Raw genomic sequence first — 15543 nt, forward strand, 5'->3', positions numbered from 1 at the left:
TAATTAATGGGGGGGGGGGGGGGGAGGGGAGATGGTACCAAGTCAGCTCAAGATTTCATATTTTGGTTAAAATATAGTCATAGCCACAAGAGCATTTCACTGGCCAAACCTATTTTATGGTCTCTCCAATAGCTAAGTTTGCAAAATTAATGTCTGATGGTGCAGTATACATCTACATCTACATCTACATGATTACTCTGCAATTCACATTTAAGTGCTTGATAGAGGGTTCAGCGAACGACAATCATACTATCTCCCTACCATTCCACTCCCGAACAGCGCACGGGAAAAAAGAACACCTAAACCTTTCTGTTTGAGCTCTGATTTCTCTTATTTTATTTTGATGATCATTCCTACCTATGTAGGTTGGGCTCAACAAAATACTTTCACATTCGGGAGAGAAAGTTGGTGACTGAAATTTTGTAAATAGATCTCGCCGCGCCGAAAAACGTCTTTGCTTTAATGACTTCCATCCCAACTTGTATATCATATCTGCCACACTCTCTCCCCTATTACGTGATAATACAAAACGAGCTGCCCTTTTTTTGCACCCTTTCGATGTCCTCCGTCAATCCCACCTGGTAAGGATCCCACGCCGCGCAGCAATATTCTAAATGAGGACAAACAAGTGTAGTGAAAGCTGCCTCTTTACTGGACTTGTTGCATCTTCTAAGTGTCCTGCCAATGAAACCCAACCTTTGGCTTGCCTCCCCCACAATATTATCTGTGTGGTCTTCCCAACTGAAGTTTAACACTCAGGTACTTAGTTGAATTGACAGCCTTGAGAATTATACTATTTATCGAGTAATCAAATTCCAACGGATTTCTTTTGGAACTCATGTGGATCACCTCACACTTTTCGTTATTTAGTGTCGACTGCCACCTGCCACACCATACAGCAATCTTTTCTAAATCTCTTTGCAACTGATACTGGTCTTCGGATGACCTTACTAGACGGTAAATTACAGCATCATCTGTGAACAACCTAAGAGAACTGCTCAGATTGTCACCCAGGTCATTTATATAGATCAGGAACAGCAGAGGTCCGAGGATGCTTCCCTGAGGAACACTTGATATCACTTCAATTTTACTTGATGATTTGCCGTCTATTACTATGAATTGTGACCTTCCTGACAGGAAATCACGAATCCAGTCGCACAACTGAGATGATACCCCATAGGCCCGCAGCTTGATTAGAAGTCGCTTGTGAGGAACGGTGTCAAAAGCTTTCTGGAAATCTAGAAATATGGAATCAACTTGAGATCCCCTGTCGATAGCGGCCATTACTTTGTCTGAATAAAGAGCTAGCTGCGTTGCACAAGAGCGACGTTTTCTGAAACCGTGCTGATTACGTATCCGTTCCCTTCGAGGTGATTCATAATGTTTGAAAACAATATATGCTCCAAAACCTTACTGCAAACCAATGTCAATGATATAGGTCTGTAGTTCAATGGATTACTCCTACTACCCTTCTTAAACGCTGGTGCGACCTGCGCAATTTTCCAATCTGTAGGTACAGATCTATCAGTGAGCAAGCAGTTGTATATGATTGCTAAGCAGGGAGCTATTGTATCAGCGTATTCTGAAAGGAACCTAATCGGTATACAATCTGGACCTGAAGACTTGCCCGTATCAAGCGATTTGAGTTGCTTCGCAACCCCTAAGGTATCTACTTCCAAGAAACTCATGCTACCAGCTGTTCGTGAATCAAATTCTGGAATATTCCATTCGTCTTCCCTGGTGAAGGAATTTCGAAAACTGCATTCAATAACTCTGCTTTAGCGACACAGTCATCAGTAACAGTACCATCGACACCGCGCAGCGAAGGTATTGACTGCATCTTGCCGCTTGTGTACTTTACATACGACCAGAATTTCTTTGGATTTCGTACCAAATTTTGAGACAATGTTTCGTTGTGGAACCTCTTAAAGGCATCTAACTAAATCTAATAGATCTGTTTTCAATGGCTCATTTCTTTGGCACTGCATTTTCTGATCTTCAGCTACTGTTAGAAAAAATCACTGAATTTTGCGGCTATTCATTTTGAAACTTACTTCATTTGCCTTATCAAGTTTTTCACTTCACAATTAAAATTGAACCAGATTGCATTTGGTTTGTTCACACATTTTCCACTTTCTTTCTAGTGAGAGACTGTCCAGAATTGCTTGTGGTGTAGCCAGCATGTCCTCTGCATTAAATAAAGCATTCTCTTTGGTGCCAGATGCTCTGAGCAGTGTGTCAGCAGTGCGCAAGGAGCAGCATTACTGCATTTACTAGGCAATCTTGTATTTTAATAGCCATTTAAATTTTGTGTCGATTTGTTTGCGCTCTCTGTAGATTAGTTCAGATGTTCTTTTACAACAGTTTTTAGCATGGATAGGGACTGCAACTGCTGTGTTCGGATGCAGGCTGAGTTGGCATCCCTTCGCTCCCAGCTTCAGGCAGTGTTGGCTTCAGTCACACAGCTTGAGGCTGTTGCCAATGGGCATCACTGTCGGGTTCCGGATGGGGGTTTGTCGGGGATGGCCAGCTCGTCCCACGCATCCCCTGATCATACTACAACTGTGGTTGCCCGGGATACTGCCCGCATTGAGGCTGATCCCTCACCTGTGGTAGAGTGGGAGGTCGTCTCAAGGTGTGGCAGGGGGTGAAAGACATTCCGGAGGGCTGAACGGAAGGCCTCTCCAGTTTGTCTGACGAACCGGTTTCAGGTTCTGTCTCAGGCTGATACTGATCTTCGGCCTGACATGGCTGCTTGTCCTGTTCCAGAGGTTGCCCCTCAGTCTGCAAGATCCGGGCGGTGGCAGAGGGTGGGCTTACTGGTAGTTGGGAGCTCCAACGTCAGGCGCGTAATGGGGCCCCTTAGGGATATGGCAGCAAGAGAGGGGAAGAAAACCAATGTGCACTCCGTGTGCATACCGGGGGGAGTCATTCCAGATGTGGAAAGGGTCCTTCTGGATGCCATGAAGGGTACAGGGGGCACCCATGTGCAGCTGGTCGCTCATGTCGGCACCAATGATGTGTGTTGCTATGGATCCGAGGAATCCTCTCTGGCTTCCGGCGGCTATCTGATTTGGTGAAGACTGCCAGTCTCGCTAGCGGGATGAAAGCAGAGCTCACCATCTGCAGCATCGTCGACAGGACTGACTGCGAACCTTTGGTGCAGAGCCGAGTGGAGGGTCTGAATCAGAGGCTAAGACGGTTCTCCGACCATGTGGGCTGCAGATTCCTTGACTTGCGCCATAGGGTGGTGGGGTTTCAGGTTCCGCTGGATAGGTCAGGAGTCCACTACACGCAACAAGCGGCTACACGGGTAGCAGGGGTTGTGTGGCGTGGGCTGGGCAATTTTTTAGGTTAGATGGCCTTGGGCAAGTACAGAAAGGGCAACAGCCTCAACGGGTGCAGGGCAAAGTCAGGACATGTGGGGACCAAGCAGCAATCAGTATTGTAATTGTAAACTGTCGAATCTGCATTGGTAAAGTACCAGAACTTCAAGCGCTGATAGAAAGCACCGAAGCCGAAATCGTTATAGGTACAGAAAGCTGGTTGAAGCCAGAGATAAATTCTGCCAAAATTTTTACAAAGGTACAGACGGTGTTTAGAAAGGATAGATTGCATGCAACCGGTGGTGGAGTGTTCGTCGCTGTTAGTAGTAGTTTATCCTGTAGTGAAATAGAAGTGGATAGTTCCTGTGAATTATTATGGGTGGAGGTTACACTCAACAACCGAGCTAGGTTAATAATTGGCTCCTTTTACCGACCTCCCGACTCAGCAGCATTAGTGGCATAACAACTGAGAGAAAATTTGGAATACATTTCACATAAATTTTCTCAGCATGTCGTAGTCTTAGATGGAGATTTCAATTTACCAGATATAGACTGGGACACTCAGATGTTTAGGACGGGTGGTAGGGACAGAGCATCGAGTGACATTATACTGAGTGCACTATCCAAAAATTACCTCGAGCAATTAAACAGAGAACTGACTCGTGGAGATAACATCTTGGACCTACTGATAACAAACAGACCCGAACTTTTCGACTCTGTATGTACAGAACAGGGAATCAGTGATCATAAGGCCGTTGCAGCATCCCTGAATATGGAAGTTAGTAGGAATATAAAAAAAGGGAGGAAGGTTTATCTGTTTAGCAAGAGTAATAGAAGGCAGATTTCAGACTACCTAACAGATCAAAATGAAAATTTCTGTTCCGACACTGACAATGTTAAGTGTTTATGGAAAAAGTTCAAGGCCATCGTAAAATGCGTTTTAGACAGGTACGTGCCAAGTAAAACTGTGAGGGATGGGAAAAACCCACCGTCGTACAACAACAAAGTTAGGAAACTACTGCGAAAGCAAAGAGAGCTTCACTCTAAGTTTAAACGCAGCCAAAAGCTCTCAGACAAACAGAAGCTAAACGATGTCAAAGTTAGCGTAAGGAGGGCTATGCGTGAAGTGTTCAGTGAATTCGAAAGTAAAATTCTATGTACTGACTTGACAGAAAATCCTATGAAGTTCTGGTCTTACGTTAAATTAGTAAGTGGCTCGAAACAGCATATCCAGACACTCTGAGATGATGATGGCATTGAAACAGAGGATGACATGCATAAAGCTGAAATACTAAACACCTTTTTCCAAAGCTGTTTCACAGAGGAAGACCGCACTGCAGTTCCTTCTCTAAATCCTCGCACAAACGAAAAAATGGCTGACATCGAAATAAGTGTCCAAGGAATAGAAAAGCAACTGGAATCACTCAACAGAGGAAAGTCCACTGGACCTGACGGGATACCAATTCGATTCTACACAGAGTACGCGAAAGAAATTTCCCCCCTTCTAACAGCCGTGTACCGCAAGTCTCTAGAGGAACGGAAGATTCCAAATGATTGGAAAAGAGCACAGGTAGTCCCAGTCTTCAAGAAGGGTCGTCGAGCAGATGCGCAAAACTATAGAGCTATATCTCTGACGTCGATCTATTGTCGAATTTTAGAACATGTTTTTTGCTCGAGTATCATGTCGTTTTTGGAAACCCAGAATCTACTATGTAGGAATCAACATGGATTCCGGAAACAGTGATCCTGTGAGACCCAACTCGCTTTATTTGTTCATGAGACCCAGAAAATATTAGATATAGGCTCCCAGGTAGATGCTATTTTTCTTGACTTCCGGAAGGCATTCGATACAGTTCCGCACTGTCGCCTGATAAACAAAGTAAGAGCCTACGGAATATCAGACCAGCTGTGTGGCTGGATTGAAGAGTTTTTAGCAAACAGAACACAGCATGTTGTTATCAATGGAGAGACGTCTACAGACGTTAAAGTAACCTCTGGCGTGCCACAGGGGAGTGTTATGGGACCATTGCTTTTCACAATATATATAAATGACCTAGTAGATAGTGTCAGAAGTCCCATGCGGCTTTTCGCAGATGATGCTGTAGTATACAGAGAAGTTGCAGCATTAGAAAATTGTAGCGAAATGCAGGAAGATCTGCAGCGGATAGGCACTTGGTGCAGGGAGTGGCAACTGACCCTTAACATAGACAAATGTAATGTATTGCGAATACATAGAATGAAGGATCCTTTATTGTATGATTATATGATAGCGGAACAAACACTGGTAGCAGTTACTTCTGTAAAACATCTGGGAGTATGCGTGCGGAACGATTTGAAGTGGAATGATCATATAAAATTAATTGTTGGTAAGGCGGGTACCAGGTTGAGATTCATTGGGAGAGTCCTTAGAAAATGTAGTCCATCAACAAAGGAGATGGCTTTCAAAACACTCGTTCGACCTATACTTGAGTATTGCTCATCAGTGTGGGATCCGTACCAGATCGGGTTGACGGAGGAGATAGAGAAGATTCAAAGAAGAGTGGCGCGTTTCGTCACAGGGTTATTTGGCAACCGTGATAGCGTTACGGAGATGTTTAACAAACTCAAGTGGCAGACTCTGCAAGAGAGGCGCTCTGCATCGCGGTGTAGCTTACTCGCCAGGTTTCGAGAGGGTGCGTTTCTGGATGAGGTATCGAATATATTCCTTCCCCGTACTTATACCTCCTGAGAAGATCACGAATGTAAAATTAGAGAGATTAGAGCGCGCACGGAGGCTTTCAGACAGTCGTTCTTCCCACGAACCATTCGCGACTGGAACAGGAAAGGGAGGTAATGACAGTGGCACGTAAAGTGCCCTCCGCCACACACCGTTGGGTGGATTCCAGAGTATAAATGTAGATGTAGATATAAGCTACCCATTTTTTTTAGATCCCTGATTCACTATCACAGAAAATTTGATGCATGATGCAGTAAGAATTTAAGAATAAGGAAAGAATTAAACTTGTCATGTACTTTATTCCCTTGGTAAACTTATTCCAATGATCTATCCAGTAAATTATCTCTGAATGGTATGTACATGTGGAACTCCAGTATATAGTGATAGGGAATGATACATACAAGGATACACGACATAACACACTTGAGTCACAGAGTGAACTGAACTGCCACCATGAACTGTCAGAGGTAAGACGACAAGTCATTTTCTCCAGCCAGCTATGCTAACATGTTCTCATAGAGGGCCCCTCCCTCCCTCTCCCCTCTCCCCCAGTGGTGCAGAGGCATGACCAAGGGTGGTCTGGTGCAGGGTGTAGAGATGATAGCCATGGAATGGGGCAGGTGTGTCAATGGCCTGGTTGTTGTGGATGAGCATGAGAGGGGGGGGGGGGGGAAGGGGAGAATATGAGAATATGTACCCCCAGTATGTGTAAGTCGGATGGGTCCAGGGGAGCTCACTGTTTGGAGGAGCCAGGCAAGTAGCGTGAGTAGTAGAGATGGCCAGATGGCAATCATCGGTGAAACATGCAAGCAGAGTTGTGGGGTCAACGTTACCTGACAAAGTGAGAACTACCCAGAAATGATTTACCAGGGACTCAGGTGAGACCGTGCAGTCACTGTGGGTCCCTGTGGCTACAAGCTCCTTGTCTGTAACCATGAGGCTAAGATCCTCAGGGCAGAAGCAGCAGATGTCTAGTGTTTGGAAAGGATGGGACACAGTCCCAGGGGGAGAAGGGTCAGGAGTAGGGGGGGAAGCCATTGTGATGGTACATTGTGATGGTAGAGTCCCTGTCAGGGGGCTTGTTGAAGCAATACCAGGCAGGTTTCAGTCAGGTGAAGGAGAGACTCTGAATGGCTTGCTGTTAGGCAGAATGTCATAGGTGTTGGAGCCATGTCGAAGAACTCTGTGTGGGCCTGAGAATAAGTGCTGGAGTGTGGGGGCAGATGGTATCATCACAAGGTTATGATGTATTCACACATGGCTAGGTCTTTGGAGCATAATTTTAGGAGGGGTATGGAGGGAAGGGGAGGAACATGAAGGTTGCCAGTGTGATGCCAGATGCAGTCAACCATGGTGGGAATCAAGGCTAGCATGGGTGGTGACGGGGGTGGGGGTGCAGTCACAAGAGATAAAATCACTGAATGAAATCACTGGGGAGGGATAGTGTCTTGCCACGTAAAATCTCGGCTAGTGAGGAATTGAGGTCTTGGAGGTCTTGGTTATGCACCATGCACCAGTCACCCCCATGGGACGTAAGAATGGATTTTAGGGTGCAACACCGCCTCTTGACAAGCCCATTAGCTTGAGGGTGGTAGGTGATGGTTCAATAACAAGAAATGCCGCATAGTTTACAGAGATTGGCAAACAGCAAGGACTCAAAATTGCCTACCTTGCTAATGTGGTTATTAAGGGAGGGCAGCCAAACTGCACAAACCAGTTAGATATGAGAGCTGTGGCAACTGTTTCAGCACTGATATTTTGGATGGCAGTAACCTCTACCCAGTGCCTGGTCAGAAATTGGGAGGAGATAGCAATAGTTGCCAGATGAGGGAAGGAGGCAACCATGTCCACATGAATGTGTAGGAAGTATCCCTTCGGTATCTGGAAGGTGCCTAGTGGAGACTGAGTGTTCCAGATGGTTTTACATTGCTGTCATGGTACACAGGCCCTAGTTCATAGCTAAACATGGGCCAAATGTATCTGTCAGTTATTAGGCAAGTAGTAGGTTTGACAGTGGGGTAGGCAAGGTTGTGAAACAGCTGAAAAATAGTTCTGTGGAATTGTTGTGTGATGAGCAGGCATGTGTGTCCCAGGGGTGTGTCGGAGATAAACTTTGGCTCAATGATGAGGGTAGAGGAGGCATTCTTTAAGAGGTCCTGTAGCTGAGGGTTGTCCTGCTGAGCCTGTGTGAGTTTGTCAAACTCAATCATGGCCACAATGGCACCAATGCATTACTGGCAGTCAGTGACTATGTTGTCTGCACCTTTCACACAATGGACGTTCATAGCGAATTGTGCGATGTATTTGAGGTGACAGTAACAGCAGTAAAACTCATCCGTGGGTGAGCTACAGATTGCACCAGCCAGGGGCCCATGGTCCATGTAAATGACAAGGCGGCATTCTTCAATATGTTCTCTGAAATACCACATGGCCTCGTAAATGACCAGTAGCTCCTGGTAGTAGGCTGACCAAGTGCACTGTGCCTCAGTCAGTTTATGAGAGAAGAAATGCAAGTGTTGACTGGAGCTGTTGCTGAAGGATGGCTCTTATCACTAAATCACTAGTGTGAGCAGTGACTGATGTGTGAACACCTGGAATTCGTTGAGGTAAGGTGGCTGCCTGAACCAGATCACTGTTGATTGCTTGGAAGGTGTGCCACATGTCTGTGGTCCATGTGAGCATCCTGTGATCCATTGTATTTTTACCTCTGAGGGCTTATGTTAAGGGTTCCTGCAGGGCAGCAACATGGGGCAAGTGAAGGAGATAGAAACTGGCCATCCTGAGGAAATGGTGGAATTTGTGGTAGTCGGATGGTGGTGGTAGGTTACAAATCAGCTTGGTGTGCCCTGAAATGGGTGGATGCCAGAAGTGTTAAAGATGTGGCCCACGAACATGACTTCCACCTGACAGAGTTGACATTTGTCAGTGTTGATCACTACACTATTGGCTTTGGGGGCGCTGAGAACTTGTTGAAGGTGGGCAGAGTGTGAGTCTACATCTGGCATAAAAATGAGGATATTGCCCAGATATGCATAACAGAAAGAAAATTTAAAAAGCAGGCTGCCTATAAAGTGTTTCAAGGTTTTTTCAGCGTTTTTAGTCCATAAGGGATAAAAAGGAACTCAAACAATCCAAAAGGTGTGGTTATGTGAATGTCACCTTTGTACATCGTTATCTGCAGATATGCATTCTTACAATCAATTACACTGAACACTTCAGTGCTGACAAGGAAGTGTATGAAGTCTTGAATATTAGGGACCACGTAATTGTCCACGATTTTGCATGCATTCAGGGCACGATAGTCCCAACTAAATCTGCCCAAGCCGTCCTTCTTAGGGTTGACACGGATGAGTCAGGCCAAACTTTTACAGGCAAATTATTCCAGCTTGTAACATCCTGTCCACCACTGCCTTCGCCGTGTGGTGGTGGTCAGAGGGTAGACATCTGGGGTGCTGACTAACTGACAGGCTGGGTGTAGTGTTGATAAGGTACACTGTGCTGTAGTTGATGTCTGACAAGATAAAAACATCACACGGTGGGAGAGCCACTGCTTGAGAGTTTGTCAGTGTGGGTCACATTGAGTCGGTGTCCTGAGCAGCAGAAATGATGTTGGATGTCAGCTGTAGGCTGGAGGTGGGTTGCCCGAGCAAGGTGGTAGTCTGTGCATAGGTGGCGCAGCCAGCGAGCTGTGGAAGTTCGGACACAGTGCAGCAGGCAGTGCCATGTGCAGGCATTGGCTTGGCCTCTGAGGCAGCACTATTAGATGGCAGCTGCAGACTGGAGCTAGTATGCCTGGGTGATGCTGGTGCATGCACGTGTGTGGCATGGTTGACGAGCTGCGGCAGTTTGTTTGCAGCGTGACAGGTAGCACTGGGTGCAGGTGCTGGTTTGGTGTGGACAGTGACTTACTGTGAGCAGGCATTGTCCAGCAGAGGTGCAGAGGTGGTGAAGGTGAGTGGTCATAGCACAAGCACAGCATGAGTTGACTTGAGGTGTTGGGTGACAGGTTCAGGTCCGTAAGCATAGGCAATAAATAAGTGAGGAACAGAGGTGCTTGAGGGTGGAGCGGACCTCTGTGAGATCTGCCCATGCTGTTTGAATGCAACTGCTTAGGGACATGTTGTCCTGGCAGAGGTGAGCAAGTGTCTCTTGCATGTCTATATGCTGTTAACAGAAATGCAGTAAGCAGTCAGTGCAATCCACACATTATAGTATGTACTGTTGCACGAGTTGAGGGTGAAGGAATGTTGGCGTCATCTTGTTGTCATGGCAGGGATGCGTGTACTGTCAAGGAGCATGTAGGTGAGTTCGTTTGCATAAAGTAAGGGCACAAGGGGAAAGACCTGTTGGCAATCAGCACACATGAAGGGCATGCTGTAGCCGAGGTCTAGAGTCTGTGTCTGGATACACCTAACAGTGATATGAGAGCTGTTAGCAGCTGTCAAGTAAAGAGACAGTCTTCAGGTGTAGGCAGGTGTGTGAGATGTTTGCTTACCTGCAATCTGGTGTCGACTAGGAAACATAGTCCTGATGCGGTTGAGAACATACAGACGGTGCTTGGAGCAACATCGGAAGCTGGTGGACAGGCGCCAACTTTGTGTATATCACGGTGGCTTATGCATTGTTCATGCATGCTTAGGGCACCTCTTGCAGGCTGTCAGGCGTGTTTTGGGAACGCATGAGGTTGACGACAGAGATGCAGTGTCGTCAAAGTGGGCTTGGTGCCAACAGTGGTGAGACTGTGCATGCATGGCGGCCGATGTACCACGATCGACAGCTGAAGCTGAGTTTGTTTCATACACACAGAGGGTGGTGGCCACAGTGATGTCAGCTTTGGGTAGAGGCAGAAGTACTCGGCGACTGTCAGTGGCTGCAGGAGGTCGCATGCGTGACAGTGCAGCATGTGTATCCATACCATTGTTGGGAGCCTTGTTGATGCTCGCTTATGTTGAGAAATGGTGAAAAAGCAGTCGGCCAGGGACATGCAGGCACCGAGAGACTCGTTACTAGTGGCGAGTAAAGTCATCTGCACCTGAGATGGAAGCTTAATGATCCATATTGTCCACAGGGCCTCATCAGGCATGATGCATGGGTCTATTTTAATGCAAAGATGCTGAAACAGTTCAGAGGAAGACCCATCCTGTAAATGTTCGTTGTAAAGTACCTGGAGTGGTTGCTCTTTGGGGCTCCAGGAGAAGCATTGTAAGAGTGCCATTTTGGTGGTCTCATATTTCTCCGCAGACAGTGTTGCCAGGATGATGTCACAGATAACATCAGCATGGGTGCCAAGGTGGTTGAATAGAGTGCCACACTTCGTGTCATCTGTGACGATGGTGTTGGAAGCAAACATGCTTTTGACAATCACGAACCAAAGGTGTGGGTTGTCTGTACGGAATAGCAGTAGTATGAGTCATGAAGCAGTTTGATAAAGCGGTTGGAATATGGCTGCGCAGCACGGGGAGAATTGTGGGTGGGCAGTGGCCGGTAATGCAGGCAGCTGCATGGATCAGAGGACAGATGGCATGGCCCATCATGCAGCATGTATGTCACTGTCACTTTTAAACACTTGCGCACCATACAAAGCACTGTTCATGTCTATTGATAGCAAGGGGCACAAGAGATGACAAAATTCGTGATCAGCATAACACAATGTAGGTGTGATGGCCACATTGTCACAATGTGAATTTGCATTATTTTAGGATTCACTCAAAGTTCGGAGTCACCAGTGTGAAACTCTGGTACATAGTGATAGCAAATGACAGCTGATACAGTGGTATGGAGTACACAATGCACTTTATTTCATAGAAAATTGATTCATACAAGGATACATGACATAACACACTTGAGTCACAGAGTAAACTGAACTGCTTCAACCATCAGAGATAAGACTGAGAATCATTTTCTCTGGCTAGTGATGCTAATGATCTCAGAAACAAACTAGCATTTATAATTATATGAAACTGTAGTTTTCCCTTCTTAGCTACAGCTGACTGATAAGGATGCTTTACTGCTGTCGTTTAACCACCAGTGTCAGGGAAATACTTTATTGTTAGGCTCACATTCATTTCAAAGAAAACAGCTGGAATTAGAAAATTTATTTCTAATTACTGTTGCATTACGGCCTTCTACTCTTGTTAGGAATGTGACTATGGAGATGTCAATAACTCTAGATGTCCTCTTTCAGTACTATTAGAGACAAAATCAAGACATACAATGTGTTGGCAATTAATTTTACTATTTTGTGGATGTAAATATTCCTAGCAGGGGCATGTACATGGTTAGAAGTACCATTTTGTACATTTCCAAGTCTAATACTGAAGTACATCATTGAAAGAGTGAACTATTTAGGTCTAGGGCCTGATACTTTATTCCACTTCAAGCGTGTACAGCCAATCTCCCTTTCCTACAGTAATATGATATTAATTTTTATCCATTCAGTAGTGTTGCTCAATTTCAAATGATGATGTGTTACACATAACGCATCTGTAAAAATAGCTACTGATTGTTCAGTTTCTGGCAGTGATGCAATAAAATTGACTTTCTTATTTAAAATGCTTCCTACATTTAGAAGAAATACTTTTATTTTTAACTTTCACATTGTCCAAGCAGCAGTTTTCATTTCTCCACTAAAATTCCCTGCCCACCTCACACATACTGTACTATGTTCCATAGCTGATATATCTGAAGAGTTTGATTTGCAATTATTTAAAGTATGGTATATTGACAGAAAGAGGACTAAGTAAAATTATTCAAATGCTGCTGGCACTGAATAGTCTCATTCCAGATCTGTTCTGACAAAATAATCAGACTTAGAAATCCTATAATATATATGTTTCATTGATCACATATCTTTCACCAAATAACTTGGACTTACTGTCAAAATGGACTAATGAGAAAACTGTCACAATTTGCTGCATGTAAAACACTGTGGTACAACTGAGTTGAAGAAAGATATTTGTATTTTTGTTTTTGTTCTAACATCTCAAAACATTGATTTTATTATACAAAGTGTACGACATCATACTAGGTGACTTCTGGTGATGTAGTTCTCTGAAAAAGAAAGAAGAAATAACAGAAACTAGTCTCAAATACTCACTGTGGCTACAAAATCAGCACAGTTCCCAAGGCGTGCAATCAAGTCAATGCAAGTGTCTGAACATTGTTCTTCTTCTTCAGATAATAAGCCTTCATTGCTGACAGGAAGTAATGATGGGACAGGAGGATCTCGACAGATCTGCAGAAGGTTTGAAAGGTGCGGCATCCCAACTTCGCCTTTACTGGTTATTTGGTTCTGCAACCTCCACAACAGTTGTGAGTACATTTGTCTTCCATCGTACAGAAGTGCAGAACCACACTCTTGTAGGCACTGCTGCAGCAATTCTAGCTCCACATCCCATGTTTCTGGGTTAGATTCTTCCAAAGCAAAATCTTCCAGCACCTGTGACCACAAAACAGCTACTTGAAAGGAAATATTTTTGGAGACTGGTTTTACTCTGAACCTGAGGATAAATGCTCTGTTACTGAGCTTACTGTCATTCATGACAAATACTACTACTTAGATATATAATATTTCTTTAAGATGAAGTAGTGCTATTTTTGGGAGTTACCGTCAAATGGGGTGATTTCAGACACGGGGGAAAATTCGGACAGTATGGCTTATTTGCTCTTTGCCATTGCATATACAAAGAGTTGCTTATTTTAACATCCGTGTGCCAGTTATTTTAAGCGAGAGATTACATTTATCGCTTTCCACAACTTTTATTTTGCATCAATTGTTTCCCTATGTGAATAATTGATGAACAGTCTCAGTGTTAAATATCCATGCATTATCATAAAGTGGAAACTTTCTATTGTTGCGCCGAGCGGGAAGTTATTGTAAGCATAATTGTTGACACACCCAGTAGCTAACAGCATTGAGACAATTTCTGTACAAGTTTGTCGAGTTTTTCATGCAAGGTTATAAAATAATGGCAGTTTTTGTAAAACTGTGTACTGTGTGTGGTGATTTCAGACAATGCCATGAACGTATAAGAGCAGGAGAGGTGCTACAGTATGGTGTAATTATGACCCAGAACTTTTAGATAAAGCTGTTCGTGATATTCAGAGTGGTAAATTATCATACAGAAAAGCATGTGATTTGTATGGTATACCTAAATCAACCCTACAAAATAAAATGCAGGAAACACATCCGAAAAAAATGGAAGGACAGCCAGTGCTAAATGAAGAAGAAGAAGAAGAAGAAGAAGAAGAAATGTTGCAGCAAGGCATCTTGAGGGCTGCACATTGGGGATTTCCCTTCACTAAATTGGATATTAGTTATTTAATTAAAGGCTGCCTTTACAAATCTGGCCAAAAAGAGAAGAAATTTCGTAATAATTTGCCAGGAGAAGAATGGGAACATTTATTCCTCAAACAACAGTCAGAAGATCTTTCTGTTCGCTTAAGCGAAAATATTAAACAAGCTTGTGCTGAAGTGAACAAAGAGACTGTTAAGATGTTTTTCTCCAATATCAAGGCAAAGCTGGAAAATCTCCCACCTAGCAACACGATCAACTACGATGAAACCAACATGTCAGATGATCCAGGCAAGCAGCAGATTAATTACGAAACTAGGGAGTAAGCATGCTAGAAAAGTGATTGACTCATCAAAATCTAGTGTCTCAATAATGATGGCAGCTAGTGTTAATGGTAAACTGCTTCCTCCATATGTCCTTTACAAATCAGAGCATTTGTGGGACACATGGCAAGAAGGTGGACCACAAGGAACCCATTTCAATAGGAAAAACTGGGTGATTTGAGCTGCCAGTATTTGAAGACTGGTTCTTTACAATCCCTTTGCCCTATTTGAAGAGTCAAAACGGGCCAACTGTCATGATTGGAGACAACTTATCCAGTCACATGTCTTTACGTGTTATTGAAGAATGTGAGCAGAACAAAATTTCATTCCTTCTCCTTCCCCCCAACAGCACGCACCTCCTCCAACCGCTTGATGTACGCTTCTTCAAGCCAATGAAAGCAGCTTGGCGAACTGTATTGACTGACTGGAAGAAACACACTCATGGGACTAATTCCAGGGATGCCTTCCCATCTCTTCTGAAGCAGACACTGACTAAGATTTCAGCAAACTCCAAGGAAAACATAAAGGGTGGATTTCGCACCATGGGCCTAGTCCCTTTTGATTCAGGCCATGTCTTACGAAAATTGCCTGATAATAAGGGTAGCCAGCAAAGCAATGCAGATGCATGGTCTTCCACTTTTGAAGAAATGCTCAAAGAAATTCGTTATCCTCTAAATAAGCTTGGTAGCTCCCGACGCCGCCACAATCTAGACGTTCAACCTGGAAAATCAATCACTGGCCGAGATTTTCAAGGAAACGAAAACAGTGCTGAAAAAAGTGACAGTGCTTCTAGCAGTAGTGAAAGTGAAATCAACACATCATCCAATGAAGTTTTACTGCTGAAAGAACAGGCTTTTCTTGTTGCAGAGTGCAAATATAAACGT

General features: G+C 44.3%; 1 protein-coding gene across 1 annotated transcript in view; it reads right to left on the reverse strand.

Moving 5' to 3' along the window:
- LOC124619443 (NACHT domain- and WD repeat-containing protein 1) overlaps positions 1 to 15543 on the reverse strand; it is a 578477-nt gene that overhangs the window by 40168 nt on the left and 522766 nt on the right. Inside the window, exon 21 of the mRNA XM_047145830.1 lies at positions 13139 to 13480. Within this exon, the coding sequence (XP_047001786.1) occupies positions 13139 to 13480 (342 nt within the window). The remainder of the gene's footprint in view (positions 1 to 13138; positions 13481 to 15543) is intronic.

This window comes from Schistocerca americana, chromosome 6, assembly GCF_021461395.2.
Source record: "Schistocerca americana isolate TAMUIC-IGC-003095 chromosome 6, iqSchAmer2.1, whole genome shotgun sequence".
Classification (NCBI taxonomy): domain Eukaryota; kingdom Metazoa; phylum Arthropoda; class Insecta; order Orthoptera; family Acrididae; genus Schistocerca; species Schistocerca americana.